The sequence below is a fragment of the Anguilla anguilla genome, chromosome 5 (assembly GCF_013347855.1).
Source record: "Anguilla anguilla isolate fAngAng1 chromosome 5, fAngAng1.pri, whole genome shotgun sequence".
NCBI classification, from domain to species: domain Eukaryota; kingdom Metazoa; phylum Chordata; class Actinopteri; order Anguilliformes; family Anguillidae; genus Anguilla; species Anguilla anguilla.
The window spans coordinates 2,653,078-2,675,387 of record NC_049205.1 but is presented as its reverse complement, the minus strand read 5'-3'; the positions used below and the strand labels follow the sequence as shown (position 1 = coordinate 2,675,387).

General features: G+C 42.8%; 1 protein-coding gene across 11 annotated transcripts in view; it reads left to right on the top strand.

Annotated features, from left to right (window-relative positions):
• adgrl3.1 (adhesion G protein-coupled receptor L3.1) overlaps positions 1-22,310 on the top strand; it is a 223,943-nt gene that overhangs the window by 133,682 nt on the left and 67,951 nt on the right. For all 11 annotated transcript variants that reach the window (XM_035417534.1, XM_035417525.1, XM_035417533.1 and 8 more), the window contains 3 exons: positions 4,160-4,465; positions 5,811-5,914; positions 10,776-10,964. In XM_035417534.1, coding sequence (XP_035273425.1) covers positions 4,160-4,465; positions 5,811-5,914; positions 10,776-10,964 — 599 coding nt within the window. The remainder of the gene's footprint in view (positions 1-4,159; positions 4,466-5,810; positions 5,915-10,775; positions 10,965-22,310) is intronic.

Sequence of the window (22,310 nt, the reverse complement as noted above, 5' to 3'; positions counted from 1 at the left end):
TAAACACAGGGTACTGTAGCAGTTCTAGTGTTGACACAGGCACGTCTCTCGCCGATGGTACTGTCGCTGCTAACCTGTAGGGACCTGGATAAAAGCTACGGGGCACGGATGCAGTAAACAGTAATCTGAGGAGCGGTGTGTGACTGAAAAGCCGCCCTACCCAGGCGGGACGGGGCCAGGTTTGTTCCACTGTTCCGGACCCTCAGCTTTAGACAGCTTAAATAAGTCTGGCCCAGGCTTCAGTTCCCCTGATTTTAGCCCTAGGGGACAGCCTGTACTCATGGAAAATGCCTTTACTGACTGAGCTACCACCTTTACTGACTTACTAGAGCACACTATATATATATATATATATATTTTTTTTTAACAATGTTTTTGAGAGCATGGGAAGCACTGTTGAGTGCTAAGGCTAATATGAAGACACACCATCTAGTCAGCCTTTTCCCATAACTCTAGTCCTCTGGCTTTAACACAACACAATATAGCAGTCTGTGTGTCACTGTGTTTCTGTCTGTAAATAAATATGCAAGACTGCATTTTGTAAATAAGCCATTGCGGAGCCTTAATTATGTTTTCTACCATGCAGTGTCTGTGATATATGGCCTAGTATGGAGGAAACTACTGAACTGGATTTCTATCTACCGTATTTTACACAAGACAAACACTCGCCTTGACTTTCTGGGCTTGTTGGCTTTGGATCAACCTGCTGTCAGACCCGCGGGTGGCCGAAGAGCTGCCTGCTCAGGAAAGGACCCCTGCTTGTGTCAGGCACGGCTAAGACAGCTTTCTCCCGCTCCCTGACCCACTGTGTTGGTAGGCCTGTGAAAAAAAACACCATTAGTTGTTCTAGTTTGTCAGTTCAGCTGTGAAAGAGTCTGTCCAACTACCTTGCACGTCGCATAGATGTTTTCCTTTTTCCCCCTCCGGCACGAGAGATCTTAAATTGACTCTGCAAGTCAGAATATCAGGAGAACGATTGTGTTTGCCACATTTGGGTTTAGTCTCAAGGTTATTGTCATTCGTTGTTGTTGTTGTAGACGTTGCCGTGTGGGAAAGGGATGTAAACTTCGTCATTCCGGTGTCACTAAACGTTTTGGTGTCGGAGCATTTTGATGACACCCCCTCATGGCATCTGTGAGATGTAGTGCCAACTGACGCTAAACTCACTTATTGCCTTTAATCCTCTGATTACTGTTAATTCTCTATGGTATTACATTGCAGGTACCGCACCTAGTGTCTCGGGGCTATAGTGGATGCTGATTTCTTTAAAGCTTAAAAGAAACAATACCCTGTGGGGTTTTCACGAGCAGGATTGGCCAGACCGGTTTCAGGCAAATCATTTACTCTCTTTATTAGTCCACGTAGGATACTGTGGCTTGTGGTCGTAGGCTATGGATGAACATAGCAAAAGGTTTACAGTGTTTTTCAGCTGAACGGGGGGAGATGTGGGAACTGCTGATGGAGACTCCGCTGGAAGACCACCCTTAGTGCGTCTCCGTTAAGCTCCATTTCCCCCGGACGCGTCTTCGCCGTTCGCTGTGGTGCGCACATCGTGAGGAGAGAGAGAGAGAGAGAAAAGTGTGTGTTTGGGGGTGGGGGGGGGGGGTGGGGGTGGAGAGCCGCGGCGGCTGTGGGTGGGGGGCGCAGACGCCGTTTTTAACGAGCGCGGCCACGAGGGAGGGCTGGCTTTGCGCGCGAGTATCGTTTTTCCGCTGCGTTTCTACGCGCCAGAACCGCTCGGCGAGCCCGTGTATGTGCGCCGGGGTTGGGGGGGGGGGGCGGCGCGGCTGGCGGGAGGAACCGCTTCTGGGACCACAGGGGGGGGTCTGTTTTGAGGTCTGATTAAACCCCCCCCCCCCCATTCCGCCACCCCCGCCCCCTCGCCGTACCCTGGAGACAGGCCTCCGGAGGATCTTGTTTACCAGCGAGCGGAGGAGATTACAGGCATCGCCCTCTTTCTGTGATTTATTTCCCTTACTCCAGCTTCCCCCCTGTGTAATGCATCTCATATATAAGTATATAAATAAATATATATAAATATATATATATATGTATATATATATATATGAGGGGGAAAAAAAGGCTGATCTGATTGCATTATAATGCAGGCAGCGGATGGGCCAGCATTCAGAGAATAATGGCTCAATCCGGGGACCCTTGGGGTATGACGAACAGTAAGGCCTAGGCCCTATGTAGGTCCTTCCCTTTGAATAATGTATTCTTGCCGAGGAGCATACGGGCGGGAGGCCTCGTCGGCGCATTCGCTGCGACGTCTGCGGGCGTCCCGGCCTCTTATTTCGGGGTCGGACCGAGCCGGCGCAAGCCCCCCCGGTGGCGCGGGGTGCCGAGGTGTGAGCTGCCCGTAGAGTCCCAGGGGCTTCTGGGCCGGTTTTGGGTTTGTGGCGTTTTTTTTGGGAGGACGCCATGGTAATGGTACTTTCCACCGGCGATGAAACGCATCCATAGAGTCGTAGCGATCAGGAGCCCGGCCAGCAGGGAATAGTTGTGATATCTAGATGCTGTCATTAAAACGAAGGGCACGTTACCAAAAATGGCTGCGCTTTTGGCAGGACAGATTTCTTTGTTACCGTTCACTTTGTCAGTATTTTGCTTTGAGAAGATTTCTGGGGAGCCTCTCTGCTCGAGCTTTTCGTGCCATACATGAAGCGTTTTTTTTTTTTTTTGCTGTGTTTATACTTTTGGAACAATCTTTTTGTAAACGGGCTTGTTTGGCCATTTTTGGACAAAAAGAAGTTGGCTTGGAATTTCGCGATCATGTATAAGAAGAGGCAGTGTTGTTTTTTTTGTCATGCTGTTTAAACACAGTGTTCTCACAGTTATCTTTGAGTGTCACACTGTTCGCAAGAAACCAAGGGAGACGCATAAACAAGGCAGGATTTAAGGCCCATGTTTTGAGAGCGTGTGTCTTTCAAATGCTTAAGAATAACAGAGAAAATCAGGAAGCGTGACTATTTTTGATGCAAACACAATGCGTATTGTTTGCGAGATTTATGGTGCTGTGCCAGTGTGCGAGAGCCGGCTTGATAAGGATTGTCCCCGAGCCACTTTTATTTTAAATGGAGTTACCGAGAGACATGTTTGTGTACGTGTGACATTTCCTCGCGTTCCTGATCTATTACCCCCACCCACAAAAATAAAATGCCCCCCCCCCCCCAAAGAAAAAGCCTGTTTTGACTGAGATGTTGACTTTCAGTCGCTAATTTGCTGTTCCTTCCTGGTTTGTGCTGCCACACTGCTTTGTTTGGCCCCTCTGCCCTGAGCCATTGCCCCCCCACCTTGTCCGTCTGTTGCCTCCAAAATCTGATGTGTGTCCCCCCCCCCATCCCGCGGTGCCGGTGGCGGGGGGGTCTGGCCTGGACTGACACCGCGGCTCATCGTAAAGCCCTCGGATCAGAACTAATTTGGTTTCCCGATGTCCAATCAGGAGCGCTCGAGCTTCGTGGCTCTGGCTGAAATGATTGATGATGATTTGGAGCAGGAAGCTCGGAGGGTTGGGTTGGGGAGGGGGGTGTGGGGGTGGGGGGGGGGGGGGGGGTGCGTAGCGTGCGTCTGGAACCAAACTGTTCCTGCAGCGGTTAGGCACACGGCGTCCGCAGAGACTACACTGTGGGAGTTCTCCTTTTCTGGGAGGGGGGGGGAGAAAGGAACAGTATCTTGCGTACAGAGAACGTTTTTAACAGTTTTATAATAGACGGCTCATATTGATTTGTTAAGAGAACTGTGAAACAAAGAGGCCTCACACAGACAGGGCTGCTGGGAAACGTGGTTTTTTTTTCAGGCGCTGGTTTTAATTGGTACATCTGGATTCATGTTGCTGTCGGAGGGCACCGGAGCCTCAGCAAAAAATGAAACTGCACATTCATTTGCCATCTGCCAGATTGAATTTATCCCACTTAAACTACTTCTGCTTTAACTGGCGAGGGTCATGAAAAAAATGAATTCCTTTCAGTTTTACGACGTAAAAGACGTTTGGCTTCCGAAGTGATGTAAACTGTATTTGAAAAGATGAAGAGTGTTTGACGTGTTTTATTTTTCTGTGCTGCCCAGTGCGTTTTTTTGCTCTGGCGGTGTTGATATCTCGGCCCTTCGTGTGCTTTTCCGCGCGTTTATTCTCCCTCGTTGTTTTTCGTTTTCCCAGAATCCTCTTCGTCCGTGCAAGTGCGCCTGGACACGACCACGGCGCGGCTGACGACCCGGCCGAACCCGTTCACCACCTCCACCCGGGCAGCCATGACCTCCACCCCGAGCCAGCGAGCCAGGACCACCACCACCCTGGCGCCAGCAGGGGGCGACGTTCTGGAGCTCACCACGCGACCTCCGCACTCCTCCCAGCTGCCCAACGTGGCCGTGGACTACTGCAGCCCGTCGGAGGAGTCCGACATCTTCTGGCCCAAGACGCACCACGGCCACGTTGCTAGGCAGCCGTGCCCGACTGGAACGATAGGTAAGAGGGCGCTGGCTGTGTCACGTTGGCACCAGCTGGCTGGCATTAGTGAAGAGGACAAGCGGGTGAAGTAATGACAAGCGTTATTCTCTTCCTGTTAACTGGTGCATTCTGGGTCTAGGCGTGTGTGCGCATGCGTGTGTGTGTGTGTGTATCTATGTGTTTGTGTGCACATGCGTGTGTGTGTGTGTGTGTGTGTGCGTGCGTGTGCGCATGTGTGTGAGAGTGTGTGTATGTGTGTGTGTTTCTGGAAAATGTTGTCCAATTACAAGTGGGGTAAAAAGGCCAAAAAAAACCCAAGGATAATAAGGAAGTCATTTCCAGCAGTGCAGTGCTTTAACCTCACTTGTTTGAGATAAACTGTTTGTGGGGAGAACAAAATGCAGTTTTTGTGTAGAATCCATTTGTACAGCACGTGTTTAGTGCCATTGTTCTGAAAACGATTCTCATTTATTGCATTCTTCCAAATTAATTTCAGGGCTATGCTGAGATTACTAATGCCATTGCTAATTACATTTATTTATAATGTAAAATGTGCAAATGGATTTTCCTGTTGTTTAGCAGCGGGTGGAGGAGGAGGGAGTCATTTACATTGTTGTGCCCTGTGTAAGCATAAAATAATGGCTGCCCTGGTTTGTTCGTAAAAAAAAACTAATTGTGGTTCCATCAAAGTTCGGAAGTCAAAGAGACTCTCTGCTCTGCTCAAACCATAGTTGTTTTGAGGAGAAGCAGAGCAAAATCATCAACTTTTGAAAGTAAATGCCAGCCGAAGCTCAATTTTAACACGATTGTGACGTTGTGTTAATGATGGCGCGTTTGCACGCAGTGGTGGATTGTGGGATTGCGATCGCTAACCTCTGCGGCATACGTAGAAACAAAATGAGAGGACATAATAATACCATCGGCAGCAAGCATTTATGATTCACAGAGAACGGGGAAGGAAGGGGGAGTGGGGAGGTGGGGGGGGGAGGTAGTTACAGTGAAAAAATGCATTTGCCCTTGCGGTTGCTAAGGCAAATTTAATAGTGCTTCCTTTCGTTGGAACGCATCTAGAATCATAACTAGATGCGTGCATCCGCACACAGACAGACTCCATTGTCACTGGAATGAACAAATAGGAGGGAGAACAGAAAAAGAATGTCTTGTTAAAAACAGACCTAATCCAGATTAAGGGTTCATGTAATGGGGTACTTGGCCCTGTCCTGAAGGCTTTTAAATAACTGGAGCGTGATCTGCGCATCCGCCCGGCTGCGCGGGGCAACGCTGACCCCTTTTGAGTCCTTTATTACTGGGCGAAAGGCTGGCCCGAACGTCGGAGTTGACATCCGCTACGTCTGTCCTGCAGGGACCGCAACGTACGCCTGCCTGACGCAGGACCTCTACTGGGACCCCCAGGGCCCGGACCTCAGCAACTGCACGTCGCCGTGGGTCAGCCACATCATGCAGAAGGTGAGCGCGCACGCGTCTCTCGTGTGATCTCCACACCCCGTGCACTTCCACATTACACGTCCACCATTTAGCAGACGCTTTCACACAGAGGGACTTACTTAACTTGTACACGGCGACCATTTATATGTGAAATTTAAGTTTGCTTTGTTCAGGATTCCTGCCTGGGAATCCTGAAGGTTAGGTTAGAAGCCCTTAGGTTACAAGCCCAGATCATTATCCGGATATGCATGCAAGTGGACAGGCCTAAGTCCAAGCTTATCCACTGCTGTAGCAGAACTTCATCCACACAGACAGTTAAGGTAGGCCTAGGTCTAAGCTTTTCCACTGTCTGAGCTGAACAGGTCCACTCAGGAGGAGGGGCACACCGCCTAAGAATTTTAAACTTGGAGAGTGATGTGCTGCAACAGTGCCATCGTTAAGCAAAAGATGGCACACGCCATCCCGGTTTATGAATCATAAACCATTGATCACCCAACAAGAAACCGCCGGGTCGCATGGATCAGGCATTTTCTCTCTACAAAATTCTTGCGCCAGTCACAAATCTCTGCCCATTAGTTGAATTGGATTTTTTTTTTTTTTTTGAGCTTAAGGGGGGGAAAGAAACGCTTGAGAATAATGTGCTCTTTGGGAGCGGACTGAAACTTAATCAAAGCTTGGGGAGGAAGGGAAAGAGAGGGCCCGTGTAGTTATTTTTCTACAAGCTGTTGATTTTGTGGTCTCCAAAATATTATGTTGTTCCCTTGCCACATTCAGTCAAATGGAATTAGCTTTTTCAAACAAGATTCTCATGAGCTCTTCTGCTCCTGGGTGATGAGGGATGAAATTTATATTTTTGGGGATGCATTACAGTCTCTGAACAGAGGTGCAGAACAACAGTCTACCCAGGAGGAGGCGCCGTTAGGCCCACTTTCTGTGGGGTCTGTAGCACCGGGCTGCCCCTTTAAGTCGTGAGATTGCAGATACGTGATTAGAATGCTCTTAGCTGAACATTCTAATGCTGATGTAACAATCACTACTGGTGACTGAAAACAGTGGGGTTCTAGAACACTGCTAAAACATTCCAAGAAAACCTACTCATCAAAGGGTTAATACAGAGCATTGGGCCCGGAGCCGCATAATTATTGTACATGGTAACAGACACATGTGACAGACACAAGTTGATGCTTTTGAAGCTGCATGTCCATGTTGCTGTACCACGCATGCAATGTCTGCGTGCACATAAAATGCGTGATCTGGGTGTGCGTTTCCAAAGTGCAGTTTGACAGAGTCATGCAGCTCTGAGTTTGGTTGCCTTGGTTACTTGTCAGAAGGCACAGAAATTTTATTGCTCATTGTATGCCACTGCAGTCCAGGGAAGACAATACTCATTTTCATCTGATAAGATTTTGTTTGGTGGAAGAGCTATTTACAATCCTTAATAATTCGGTCTCCTCAGAAACGCAGTGCCCGACACATCAATCAAATGTAAGCGTGTTTGTGAAGATTTGTGTGTTAATTAGCGTGCTCATTAATCTAGTATGCACATCAGTCGATTTAGACCTGAAGATCGTGGCTAGAGGATGTCTTTAAGCAGGAAGCGTCATTAGCCTTCTGTAATGGAAGTGAGTGCTGCAGTAAGGGTTGTGGAGGCACCGGTATCTTTAAATGATATTTGGCTGAATTTCAAAAGAACAAAATGAAAGCGTCCGCTTTCTGGTATTCCACGGTATTCTGGTGTACCACGGGGAACACTAGTGGGAGCTCCATTTTGGAATATCTCACTGTGGCGCACCTGCAGGTGAATGCAGCTCAAATTCACTGCAGGTACGGGCGCAATGAATGTGTACTCATGAGGCTGATTCGTGTTGAATCGCACCAGTTTAAATTGATTTTATGCCATTATGATCTGCAACTTCAATAAACAAATAACAAAAAAAGATAATTTAATCTCATGCACGAGCGACAGGCGGCGCAGGGTAATGGCAAATATGATAAATAAGACTCCTCTGGGAAAATAAATCTCCCAGAAAATTAAGAAAAGGCAGGTAATCTGAGGAGAGATAGAGGAACAACAACACCCTTTTGGCCCCTTTGGTTTTCATTTTATACCTTTATGTTTATCAAGATACTCCATCTAAAATGTACTTCCTGTTTACTTGATTTCGGACCGTGGGACCCATCCATGCACTGGAACAGAGCCTTGACAGGACAAGCCAGCCTGCTATCCCTGTACATCTCCTTTTTACTGGCTGTCTGTGGTCAGGGGCACCACCGGGGATTTTGGGCCCCATCAAAATATCTCACATTGGGCCCCACCACCCTGGAAAATCCACTGTTCTAATATTTTTTGAGGGCCCCCGTCAGTCAGGGCCCTAGGAATCGTCCTAACTTTCCCGCCATTGTGGAGCCCCTGTCTCTTTGGTCTCTTAGCAAACTGTTCAGTTTCTCTCTAGTCTTTGTGTCAAACATAGTTCACTTCCCCACGTCGTATAATTAAGTAATAGCGCTAAACGACGGGCCCTTTGTCTAATTATGATCTTCAATATTTGATCAACGGAAAGCGTGACTCATTTCTTTTTAGCGCTTGTATTAGCGATAATAAGGGAGCTTGACAGGACGTAATTGCATACGCTTCTTCCTGTTTCCTCAGAAATTAAACGAGTATTATTAACATGACTAACAACATGACCCTCGGATATTCAGCCCTTTAAAAAAAACAACAGGATGAGAATTCTTTTCAATAGATCGAGCCTCCTTACAAAGCAAGATTATACATTTACAGCGTTTAATCATCTAAGGAGCCTAAATAATTAATTTTTTGTTCTGGACAATTTTTTTTTGCCTCCCCCCCCCTAGACTTCCTCCCCAGCGATGTCACTTATCGGTCTTAACGAGGCTGTTTGAAATACTATCATTTCTTGGGAACAAATTTGACGGAAGGCAGAATCGAGACGGCGCGGACGCGAGCGAAGATCCTGCGTTTGTTATGCGACGCGCGGGCCCGGGCCTCGGGGTCCAGCGGCGGCGGAACGGCCCGGAATCACCGGCTTGCGGTATTCGGGGCGGGAAGGGAGAGCGGGGCACGGGGACGCGATTACACTCTCCTTCCCATCAGGCTTTATTAATTCCTCTTTTATCTCCAATCAGCCGCCGCGTATATCCCCGAAGCTCCGCCCCCTGTTGTTTTCCTCTGAAGTGACGCTGCTGAACGACCTTGGGTTCACCTTCCCGTATATCGTCCGTTGGTTTCGCCGTTCGGTGAAGAATCAGCCGCCATCTCGTCTCGTCGAAGCGTGTTTGGAAATTTAAGCGCCCGTGCCTTGAGGGTCCTGTGTCGATTCCTGAAAGTGCAAAACATAAACCAACATTTAGCCAAAACGCAATGTATGGGGCTCTTCTTCTGCGTCGTGCTTTACAAGTTTCACACCTTTTAACCATTTGGTTAAAGGTGTGAGAGCAGCACTGTGCGACTCATGGAGAAAAAGAATAATTTGCTAAGTTAAGGTCAATATGTACAGCAGTGAGATTGAATTGAAGGCCAAACTCCCAGCGTGAAGCTATTTTCAGTTTGCCTACATGGCAGTTGTCTTCTGGAACAAGATTTTGTTCATTTCAGGTGTGAATGAGTAGGGCCAGGTAGCTCAGCTTTCTGCTGTGTCCAAGCCTGTGCAGGAAGGGGTAAAAATTTTTTTTAAAACTTCTTCGGAAACTTTAATTAGTCAGCTTCAGTTTTTCTTGTCTTTCTTTTTTAGTGCAAAGGGGGACTTTGGTGACCGAGTCCATATCCTCACAGCTTATGTTCCTGTGTCAAAGCCCAGATCCTGGGCTGTTTTTGGTATTTTCGTGTCCTCTAAGGATTCTGTGACCCTAACGGTTCTGAGTCACACAGGCCCCCTGTTTCTAATTGGACTGCGAGCTCAAATGTCCCCGACTGCTTCTTCAACTCTTTTTAAAAACGTTTTTATGTTTTTTTTTTTTTTTTTTAATAGCTGGGAACGTCTAAGCCAGCTGAAACGTTCTTTTCCCAGAGCAGTCTGGTGTTCCAGCTCCTACAAAATGGAGACGTTCGGAAGCTCGGCATTATTGTAATATTTGACAATAATCTGCCCTTTTTAAAAAAAAAAAAAAAAAAAAAGAGCAAACTCAGACGTTCCGAAGCCCCGGCAGCGCTGGATTTGTGCTTCGCAAGCTGTGATCTGTCCTTGTTCGACCCGCTCCGCTCTTCTCCTGCTCCCTTTTTTTACTGCAGAATCACAGCGCTGGGTTTAATTGTCTGTGCTATTAGCTTGTTCTCTGTGAGGCCCATCTCCTGTAACGGTACACATTTGAGATATCTCAAGCGGGGGGTAACAATTATTGCAGTCTACAAACATTGTATATTTCAAAACTTAATGACTGCGCCGTTTGGCAGTAGGCAAGTGGCATTGTTAGCGATGTCAATCATCCTTTAAGCTCGGCGTTTTGTAAAATCGCAATCTGGTCCGGGGCCCGACAGCTCCTGGAACAGAACATTCCGGTTCATTTTGTGATATTTATGACCGCGCGTCTATCAAAACTGGAGTACCTGAATGCAGTGTTTGCATAGCGTGTATGCATTTCCACAAACCATGAAATGGTCTCGCCTTCTGGGCTTTTATTTGTTTTCTGTGTTTGTCTGTCCTTCTCACAAAGGTTCAGCGGTGTTCAATCTGAGATAACATACTCAGCAAACGTCAAATTGTATACAGCACTATGATTGGTTGGTTTGTTTACTAGTGCATATGCAAAACGGAAATGAGTGTTCTTAAAGGAACAGTACCCTAAAAATCATCCGTTGCAACAGGAGCCGAAATTAAGCCTTTGTCCCGAAATTGAGGGTCTCCCTCCTTTTGCGTTCTCCAAGCTCAAGTTGGGAGAGTCCCAGGCCGCCACCATCGCCAAGGAGCTCTCGGAACAGACCAAGGGGCACATCCATGCGGGGGACATCACCTACACCGTCCGGGCCATGGGACAGCTGGTGGGCCTGCTGGACGTGGAGCTCCGAAACCTCACCCCGGGGGGAAAGGACAGCGCGGCCCGTAGCCTGAACAAGGTAACCCCCCTGTCCCGACTCGGGAAAACATGCTCCATGTCCTAACCTCTCTCTCTCTGTCCCTCTCTCTTAACCTCTCTCTCTCTCTTGCTCTATCTCTCTCTTAACCTCTCTCTCTCTCTGTCCCTCTCTCTTAACCTCTCTCTCTCTCTGTCCCTCTCTCTTAACCTCTCTCTCTCTCTTGTTCTATCTCTCTCTTAATCGCTCTCTCTCTATCTATCTACCACTCTCTTGCTTTATGTATCTATCTCTATATCTATCTTCCCCCCTCTCTCTCCCTCTGTTGCTCTCTATCTCTCTTAAACTCTCTCTCTCTGTCTATCTCTCTCTTGCACTATCTCTCTCTCCCTCGCTCTTAATCTCTCTCACTATCTCTCTATCTATCTCTCTCTTGCTTTATTTCTCTGTCTCTCTATATCTCTATATTTATCTCTTCCCATCTCTCGTTCCCTCTGTCCCTCTCTATCTCACTCTCTGTCTTTATCCAATTCTCCATACTGTCACTTGTATTCTTCTTCTTCTTCTTCTTACTCCTACTCTTCCTCGTCTTCTTCTTCTTCTTCTTCTCCCATCCTGGCTTCACATGCAGTCAGGCCAGAGCAGCAGGAATCGTTTTAATGACTGGGGACTCGCCGTTGTCATGGAGAATGATTCCTCTTCAGCTGAGTGGTCCGTTTGTTTAAAAAAATAAAAAAAAACAGAAAATAACAGACAGAAGGGGGGCGCCACCTTCACCCCGTCTGCCATTTCAGGAGCCGACGCCAGCGGTGACACAAGCCGAATATTTTACCCCCGGAATAAATCTACAGTGAAACAGCAGATCTCACGGAGGTGAGAGGGAATGGTACAGATACAGAGAATGAGGGATGGCATCCATGTGAAACAAAGCGGGCCCTTTCAGATCCACTGCAGTAGCGTACGCCTGAGTCCACAGCGTGCTTCTCCCACGTACGGAAGATGCTGATCCAGAGAGTTACACCCGACATGCCAGCGCCTGTGGGTTTAGCGCAAAGTGCTAATGTCGTCGTTACCAGGCTGCAGTCGGTGTAGCCCAGAATGCTCAGGCTGTTAGCATACCGCAGTACTTTCAGTTCACGCCGCAGCCCGCGGAAAGCCGTCATCGCCAGAACTCGAGACCGCCAGCCCGCCGATTCGTTCCGGAGGTTCCCGCCGACCGCGCCGCACAAACACCTGTTTTGCAAGCGGGTCTTCAAACTTTATTTTCGGGGTCCTGAAGCCTGATTTTCCCAACAACAATCTAAGTTTGGCTGGTTTGTTTGTTTTTTTTTCCCGCCAGTGTGGGTTTGGCTCTAATTTGAGAATTAAAGAGCACGCGTAAAGTTGGAGGAATCCCATCTCCTACAGCCGGAAGGCTGCACGACACACACTTCCCCACACCAAGCTTGATAGTTTTTAGCAGTTGCTGTGAATGGGATCCTCTTTGAGGCCTAGCAAACAGGAGACCGGGCCCAGGAGAAATATGTTGGGGGGGAGAGGGGGGGTTGGGGGATGGCGGGGCTGCGGTCTGGTTTTTAAGAATGGAATCCCATTTTTATCCTCTCATTCCTCGTTTTATGTAGTTATTCTTTTTTTCGTTTTTTTTTTTTTCTGCGGGCCGGGCCCAAGCTCCTCCGGAGTGCACGCATTGGACTGGCGGAGTGCGCAGAGGAGCGTGAAGCTCTCAGACATGAGTCAGTGGAGCGCGGGACGGCCCGGCTGATTTACTTAATTCTTCAGCGGGGCGGCCGCAGTGGGGTTCATGGCGGAACGCCTGAATTAGAGGAGGCTGCCTTCTCAACCAGAATCACTCCCCCCCCCCCCCCCCCTTCTCTCACTCACCGTCTGTCTCTCTCTCCCTCTCTCTCTCTCTCGCTCTCTCTGCCTCTCTCTGTCTCTCTCTGTCACTGTCTCTCTCTGTCTGTCTGTCTGTCTCTCTCTCCCTCTCTCTCTCTCTCTCAAGTCACTGCCTGAAAGAGCAAACACCAAATCTCAAACACACACACACATACACGCACACATGCACATGCATACACACACACACACACATACACGCACACACGCACATGCATACACACACACACACACATACACGCACACATGCACATGCATACACACACACACACACACTTATACACATACGCGCACACACACACAAAACGGAGTATATGCTTCAATTATTTTTTTTCAATCCCAGAATGCTTTCAGATGTGCCATTGCTTTGAGTCTCAAACCATTATATCCACTTGTGTTTTTTTTTTTTCTTTAAATGTTGATGAATGCTGTTGTTTCATTGGACCCTGGAAAAGAGCCAAATGTTTAGAATAATGTCCTGTTGATGTGATTGCCTGGGTGACGCTGTGCCAGTCTGTCCTTGGGCTACCTCTCTAGCTGTGGCAGAGCTTGGGTCTGGTAAAAAAAAATAATACAGTCTCAGTTCATGTCAAGCATGCTAAGCACTTACTGTAGGTGCACTGCTGAGTGTCCTGATATGTTTCCTGTAAGCCAAGAACCGAACCCTTCCCTTCCAGTCAGCGCTGAAAGTAGGCCTCGCTGTCAGCCAGCTCCTTCAATTAGACGGAGCGGAGAAATCGAAAGCCGTGTCATCAGAAGCCTGTGCGGTTCTCTAATCGATTCAGGCGAACCTGGAATGGCGGGGAAACGCCTCCTGCACGTGTGTGGTTCGGACATGTTAATAATTTCCCAGCAAATAGTTTACTAATCAACCCAGAAGCAGCATTTGCATAAGAATTCTGCTTGAGGCCTCTGCAAAGGTCTTAGGAACATCTGCACAGCTGAATAACAACACACACACACACACACACACGCAGGGATATTTTTATGTTGCTTTTCAATATGTGGCGATTAAATCTTCAGAAACGTCTCGGGATGAAAGAGGTCGATGACATAATGCGCTGTGGGCACTTCCTGTTGAGACTCCGTTGAGGGTCACGTCGTTGGATTCCCCACTTCCTGTCTGGCAGCCAGTCGGCAGAAGCCATGTTTACCTTTGAGTTCAATTATTTCAGTACCCTCTTGCTGAGAGGCGGTCGAATAGAAAGAGTCTTTTTTCACAATGGCGCATGACCCTCTGCACTTTCAAGACAAAGGGCGGATTTTTAACGGCAAACGCCACAGATTTGTGCCACTTTCCTGATCAAAGTGCTAGTGCTAATGGGACAGCATCCTGCGTTGACTTGGCCCCCGATTCAAAGTGAGCGCTTCTCTCCAAAACGCGGTGAGAATTAGAGCCTCTCCAGAGTGCGTAAGACTCCCGTCGAGCCCCACACACGGCCAATGACGTGTTTATTTCTCATCCAGAAGAGTTTTTGAATCTGTGTTTATTGTAAGTGAGTGCTTGACAGATGTGTCCGGGTTTTATGAGTCCCACATGTATGGTAAATGAATGAATACGGTTTAAAAAAAGAAGCGTGTCTTGGCTGTGTCTTCATCTCTATCAAATTGATTAATATTCCCGCAAATGTGTTCAACTGGTTAGCAAGTCTGAGAAATGCACGAAAAATGATTTAGGTCTTCCAAACACACCACGCTTAGAGTCACAATTCTCAAGTGTAATAATAATAGTATTTGTTGAAAATCAGCAAATACTATTTGTTGAGTTTACGGCTGTGTTCAGCAGGTTAAAGAAAGGTTAGGACATGGGTTCTTTTTTGATTTTGGACGAGCCAAAAATTTTGTATATACTAGTATAGGTACCTATGACCATAACAAGATATGGAATACATACATATTTTTTCAGGGAAAACTTTTTTTTTTAAGGCCTCAAATATATATTTTTGCATTTGTACTATGGAATTCACAGTCTTGACTTAGTTTTTCTACAATTTTAAATGAGTAATCACATGATTTCAGAAGTTCCTATGGCTTCAATTAGGTTTTAGGGCTCAACTTAGGGTTAGGGTTATGAAAACGATAAGTCTGAGGGTCGAGGCAAGTTTACGGCTGTGTTCAGCAGGTTAAAGAAAGGTTAGGACATGGGTTCTTTTTTGATTTTGGACGAGCCAAAAATTTTGTATCTACTAGTATAGGTACCTATGACCATAACAAGATATGGAATATATACATATTTTTTCAGGGAAAACATTTTTTTTTTAAGGCCTCAAATATATTTTTTTGCATTTGTACTATGGAATTCACAGTCTTGACTTAGTTTTTCCCCAATTTTAAATGAGTAATCACATGATTTCAGAAGTTCCTATGGCTTCAATTAGGTTTTAGGGCTCAACTTAGGGTTAGGGTTATGAAAACGATAAGTCTGAGGGTCGAGGCAAGTTTACGGCTGTGTTCAGCAGGTTAAAGAAAGGTTAGGACATGGGTTCTTTTTTGATTTTGGACGAGCCAAAAATTTTGTATATACTAGTATAGGTACCTTTGACCATAACAAGATATGGAATATATCCATTTTTTTTCAGGGAAAACATTTTTTTTTTTTAAGGCCTCAAATATATTTTTTAGCATTTGTACTATGGAATTCACAGTCTTGACTTAGTTTTTCCCCAATTTTAAATGAGTAATCACATGATTTCAGAAGTTCCTATGGCTTCAATTAGGTTTTAGGGCTCAACTTAGGGTTAGGGTTATGAAAACGATAAGTCTGAGGGTCGAGGCAAGTTTACGGCTGTGTTCAGCAGGTTAAAGAAAGGTTAGGACATGGGTTCTTTTTTGATTTTGGACGAGCCAAAAATTTTGTATATACTAGTATAGGTACCTATGACCATAACAAGATATGGAATACATACATATTTTTTCAGGGAAAACTTTTTTTTTTAAGGCCTCAAATATATATTTTTGCATTTGTACTATGGAATTCACAGTCTTGACTTAGTTTTTCTACAATTTTAAATGAGTAATCACATGATTTCAGAAGTTCCTATGGCTTCAATTAGGTTTTAGGGCTCAACTTAGGGTTAGGGTTATGAAAACGATAAGTCTGAGGGTCGAGGCAAGTTTACGGCTGTGTTCAGCAGGTTAAAGAAAGGTTAGGACATGGGTTCTTTTTTGATTTTGGACGAGCCAAAAACTTTGTATATACTAGTATAGGTACCTATGACCATAACAAGATATGGAATATATACATATTTTTTCAGTGAAAACATTTTTTTTTTAAGGCCTCAAATATATTTTTTAGCATTTGTACTATGGAATTCACAGTCTTGACTTAGTTTTTCCACAATTTTAAATGAGTAATCACATGATTTCAGAAGTTCTTATGGCTTCAATTAGGTTTTAGGGCTCAACTTAGGGTTAGGGTTATGAAAACGATAAGTCTGAGGGTCGAGGCAAGTTTACGGCTGTGTTCAGCAGGTTAAAGAAAGGTTAGGACATGGGTTCTTTTTTGATTTTGGACGAGCCAAAAATTTTGTATATACTAGTATAGGTACCTATGACCATAACAAGATATGGAATATATACATATTTTTTCAGTGAAAACATTTTTTTTTTAAGGCCTCAAATATATATTTTTGCATTTGTACTATGGAATTCACAGTCTTGACTTAGTTTTTCTACAATTTTAAATGAGTAATCACATGATTTCAGAAGTTCCTATGGCTTCAATTAGGTTTTAGGGCTCAACTTAGGGTTAGGGTTATGCAAACGATAAGTCTGAGGGTCGAGGCAAGTTTACGGCTGTGTTCAGCAGATTAAAGAAAGGTTAGGACATGGGTTCTTTTTTGATTTTGGACGAGCCAAAAATTTTGTATATACTAGTATAGGTACCTATGACCATAACAAGATATGGAATATATACATATTTTTTCAGGGAAAACTTTTTTTTTTAAGGCCTCAAATATATTTTTTTGCATTTGTACTATGGAATTCACAGTCTTGACTTAGTTTTTCCCCAATTTTAAATGAGTAATCACATGATTTCAGAAGTTCCTATGGCTTCAATTAGGTTTTAGGGCTCAACTTAGGGTTAGGGTTATGAAAACGATAAGTCTGAGGGTCGAGGCAAGTTTACGGCTGTGTTCAGCAGGTTAAAGAAAGGTTAGGACATGGGTTCTTTTTGATTTTGGACGAGCCAAAAATTTTGTATATACTAGTATAGGTACCTATGACCATAACAAGATATGGAATACATACATATTTTTTCAGGGAAAACTTTTTTTTTTAAGGCCTCAAATATATATTTTTGCATTTGTACTATGGAATTCACAGTCTTGACTTAGTTTTTCTACAATTTTAAATGAGTAATCACATGATTTCAGAAGTTCCTATGGCTTCAATTAGGTTTTAGGGCTCAACTTAGGGTTAGGGTTATGAAAACGATAAGTCTGAGGGTCGAGGCAAGTTTACGGCTGTGTTCAGCAGGTTAAAGAAAGGTTAGGACATGGGTTCTTTTTTGATTTTGGACGAGCCAAAAATTTTGTATCTACTAGTATAGGTACCTATGACCATAACAAGATATGGAATATATACATATTTTTTCAGGGAAAACATTTTTTTTTAAGGCCTCAAATATATTTTTTTGCATTTGTACTATGGAATTCACAGTCTTGACTTAGTTTTTCCCCAATTTTAAATGAGTAATCACATGATTTCAGAAGTTCCTATGGCTTCAATTAGGTTTTAGGGCTCAACTTAGGGTTAGGGTTATGAAAACGATAAGTCTGAGGGTCGAGGCAAGTTTACGGCTGTGTTCAGCAGGTTAAAGAAAGGTTAGGACATGGGTTCTTTTTTGATTTTGGACGAGCCAAAAATTTTGTATATACTAGTATAGGTACCTTTGACCATAACAAGATATGGAATATATCCATTTTTTTTCAGGGAAAACATTTTTTTTTTTTAAGGCCTCAAATATATTTTTTAGCATTTGTACTATGGAATTCACAGTCTTGACTTAGTTTTTCCCCAATTTTAAATGAGTAATCACATGATTTCAGAAGTTCCTATGGCTTCAATTAGGTTTTAGGGCTCAACTTAGGGTTAGGGTTATGAAAACGATAAGTCTGAGGGTCGAGGCAAGTTTACGGCTGTGTTCAGCAGGTTAAAGAAAGGTTAGGACATGGGTTCTTTTTTGATTTTGGACGAGCCAAAAATTTTGTATATACTAGTATAGGTACCTATGACCATAACAAGATATGGAATACATACATATTTTTTCAGGGAAAACTTTTTTTTTTAAGGCCTCAAATATATATTTTTGCATTTGTACTATGGAATTCACAGTCTTGACTTAGTTTTTCTACAATTTTAAATGAGTAATCACATGATTTCAGAAGTTCCTATGGCTTCAATTAGGTTTTAGGGCTCAACTTAGGGTTAGGGTTATGAAAACGATAAGTCTGAGGGTCGAGGCAAGTTTACGGCTGTGTTCAGCAGGTTAAAGAAAGGTTAGGACATGGGTTCTTTTTTGATTTTGGACGAGCCAAAAACTTTGTATATACTAGTATAGGTACCTATGACCATAACAAGATATGGAATATATACATATTTTTTCAGTGAAAACATTTTTTTTTTAAGGCCTCAAATATATTTTTTAGCATTTGTACTATGGAATTCACAGTCTTGACTTAGTTTTTCCACAATTTTAAATGAGTAATCACATGATTTCAGAAGTTCTTATGGCTTCAATTAGGTTTTAGGGCTCAACTTAGGGTTAGGGTTATGAAAACGATAAGTCTGAGGGTCGAGGCAAGTTTACGGCTGTGTTCAGCAGGTTAAAGAAAGGTTAGGACATGGGTTCTTTTTTGATTTTGGACGAGCCAAAAATTTTGTATATACTAGTATAGGTACCTATGACCATAACAAGATATGGAATATATACATATTTTTTCAGTGAAAACATTTTTTTTTTTAAGGCCTCAAATATATATTTTTGCATTTGTACTATGGAATTCACAGTCTTGACTTAGTTTTTCTACAATTTTAAATGAGTAATCACATGATTTCAGAAGTTCCTATGGCTTCAATTAGGTTTTAGGGCTCAACTTAGGGTTAGGGTTATGAAAACGATAAGTCTGAGGGTCGAGGCAAGTTTACGGCTGTGTTCAGCAGGTTAAAGAAAGGTTAGGACATGGGTTCTTTTTTGATTTTGGACGAGCCAAAAATTTTGTATATACTAGTATAGGTACCTTTGACCATAACAAGATATGGAATATATCCATTTTTTTTCAGGGAAAACATTTTTTTTTTTTAAGGCCTCAAATATATTTTTTAGCATTTGTACTATGGAATTCACAGTCTTGACTTAGTTTTTCCCCAATTTTAAATGAGTAATCACATGATTTCAGAAGTTCCTATGGCTTCAATTAGGTTTTAGGGCTCAACTTAGGGTTAGGGTTATGAAAACGATAAGTCTGAGGGTCGAGGCAAGTTTACGGCTGTGTTCAGCAGGTTAAAGAAAGGTTAGGACATGGGTTCTTTTTTGATTTTGGACGAGCCAAAAATTTTGTATATACTAGTATAGGTACCTATGACCATAACAAGATATGGAATACATACATATTTTTTCAGGGAAAACTTTTTTTTTTAAGGCCTCAAATATATATTTTTGCATTTGTACTATGGAATTCACAGTCTTGACTTAGTTTTTCTACAATTTTAAATGAGTAATCACATGATTTCAGAAGTTCCTATGGCTTCAATTAGGTTTTAGGGCTCAACTTAGGGTTAGGGTTATGAAAACGATAAGTCTGAGGGTCGAGGCAAGTTTACGGCTGTGTTCAGCAGGTTAAAGAAAGGTTAGGACATGGGTTCTTTTTTGATTTTGGACGAGCCAAAAACTTTGTATATACTAGTATAGGTACCTATGACCATAACAAGATATGGAATATATACATATTTTTTCAGTGAAAACATTTTTTTTTAAGGCCTCAAATATATTTTTTAGCATTTGTACTATGGAATTCACAGTCTTGACTTAGTTTTTCCACAATTTTAAATGAGTAATCACATGATTTCAGAAGTTCTTATGGCTTCAATTAGGTTTTAGGGCTCAACTTAGGGTTAGGGTTATGAAAACGATAAGTCTGAGGGTCGAGGCAAGTTTACGGCTGTGTTCAGCAGGTTAAAGAAAGGTTAGGACATGGGTTCTTTTTTGATTTTGGACGAGCCAAAAATTTTGTATATACTAGTATAGGTACCTATGACCATAACAAGATATGGAATATATACATATTTTTTCAGTGAAAACATTTTTTTTTTAAGGCCTCAAATATATATTTTTGCATTTGTACTATGGAATTCACAGTCTTGACTTAGTTTTTATACAATTTTAAATGAGTAATCACATGATTTCAGAAGTTCCTATGGCTTCAATTAGGTTTTAGGGCTCAACTTAGGGTTAGGGTTATGAAAACGATAAGTCTGAGGGTCGAGGCAAGTTTACGGCTGTGTTCAGCAGATTAAAGAAAGGTTAGGACATGGGTTCTTTTTTGATTTTGGACGAGCCAAAAATTTTGTATATACTAGTATAGGTACCTATGACCATAACAAGATATGGAATATATACATATTTTTTCAGGGAAAACTTTTTTTTTTAAGGCCTCAAATATATTTTTTTGCATTTGTACTATGGAATTCACAGTCTTGACTTAGTTTTTCCCCAATTTTAAATGAGTAATCACATGATTTCAGAAGTTCCTATGGCTTCAATTAGGTTTTAGGGCTCAACTTAGGGTTAGGGTTATGAAAACGATAAGTCTGAGGGTCGAGGCAAGTTTACGACTGTGTTCAGCAGGTTAAAGAAAGGTTAGGACATGGGTTCTTTTTTGATTTTGGACGAGCCAAAAATTTTGTATATACTAGTATAGGTACCTATGACCATAACAAGATATGGAATATATACATATTTTTTCAGTGAAAACATTTTTTTTTTAAGGCCTCAAATATATTTTTTAGCATTTGTACTATGGAATTCACAGTCTTGACTTAGTTTTTCCACAATTTTAAATGAGTAGTCACATGATTTCAGAAGTTCCTATGGCTTCAATTAGGTTTTAGGGCTCAACTTAGGGTTAGGGTTATGAAAACGATAAGTCTGAGGGTCGAGGCAAGTTTACGGCTGTGTTCAGCAGGTTAAAGAAAGGTTAGGACATGGGTTCTTTTTTGATTTTGGACGAGCCAAAAATTTTGTATAAACTAGTATAGGTACCTATGACCATAACAAGATATGGAATATATACATATTTTTTCAGGGAAAACATTTTTTTTTTAAGACCTCAAATATATTTTTTTGCATTTGTACTATGGAATTCACAGTCTTGACTTAGTTTTTCCCCAATTTTAAATGAGTAATCACATGATTTCAGAAGTTCCTATGGCTTCAATTAGGTTTTAGGGCTCAACTTAGGGTTAGGGTTATGAAAACGATAAGTCTGAGGGTCGAGGCAAGTTTACGGCTGTGTTCAGCAGGTTAAAGAAAGGTTAGGACATGGGTTCTTTTTTGATTTTGGACGAGCCAAAAATTTTGTATATACTAGTATAGGTACCTATGACCATAACAAGATATGGAATACATACATATTTTTTCAGGGAAAACTTTTTTTTTTAAGGCCTCAAATATATATTTTTGCATTTGTACTATGGAATTCACAGTCTTGACTTAGTTTTTCTACAATTTTAAATGAGTAATCACATGATTTCAGAAGTTCCTATGGCTTCAATTAGGTTTTAGGGCTCAACTTAGGGTTAGGGTTATGAAAACGATAAGTCTGAGGGTCGAGGCAAGTTTACGGCTGTGTTCAGCAGGTTAAAGAAAGGTTAGGACATGGGTTCTTTTTTGATTTTGAACGAGCCAAAAATTTTGTATATACTAGTATAGGTACCTATGACCATAACAAGATATGGAATATATACATATTTTTTCAGTGAAAACATTTTTTTTTAAGGCCTCAAATATATTTTTTAGCATTTGTACCCTGGAATTCACAGTCTTGACTTAGTTTTTCCACAATTTTAAATGAGTAATCACATGATTTCAGAAGTTCTTATGGCTTCAATTAGGTTTTAGGGCTCAACTTAGGGTTAGGGTTATGAAAACGATAAGTCTGAGGGTCGAGGCAAGTTTACGGCTGTGTTCAGCAGGTTAAAGAAAGGTTAGGACATGGGTTCTTTTTTGATTTTGGACGAGCCAAAAATTTTGTATATACTAGTATAGGTACCTATGACCATAACAAGATATGGAATATATACATATTTTTTCAGTGAAAACATTTTTTTTTTAAGGCCTCAAATATATATTTTTGCATTTGTACTATGGAATTCACAGTCTTGACTTAGTTTTTCTACAATTTTAAATGAGTAATCACATGATTTCAGAAGTTCCTATGGCTTCAATTAGGTTTTAGGGCTCAACTTAGGGTTAGGGTTATGAAAACGATAAGT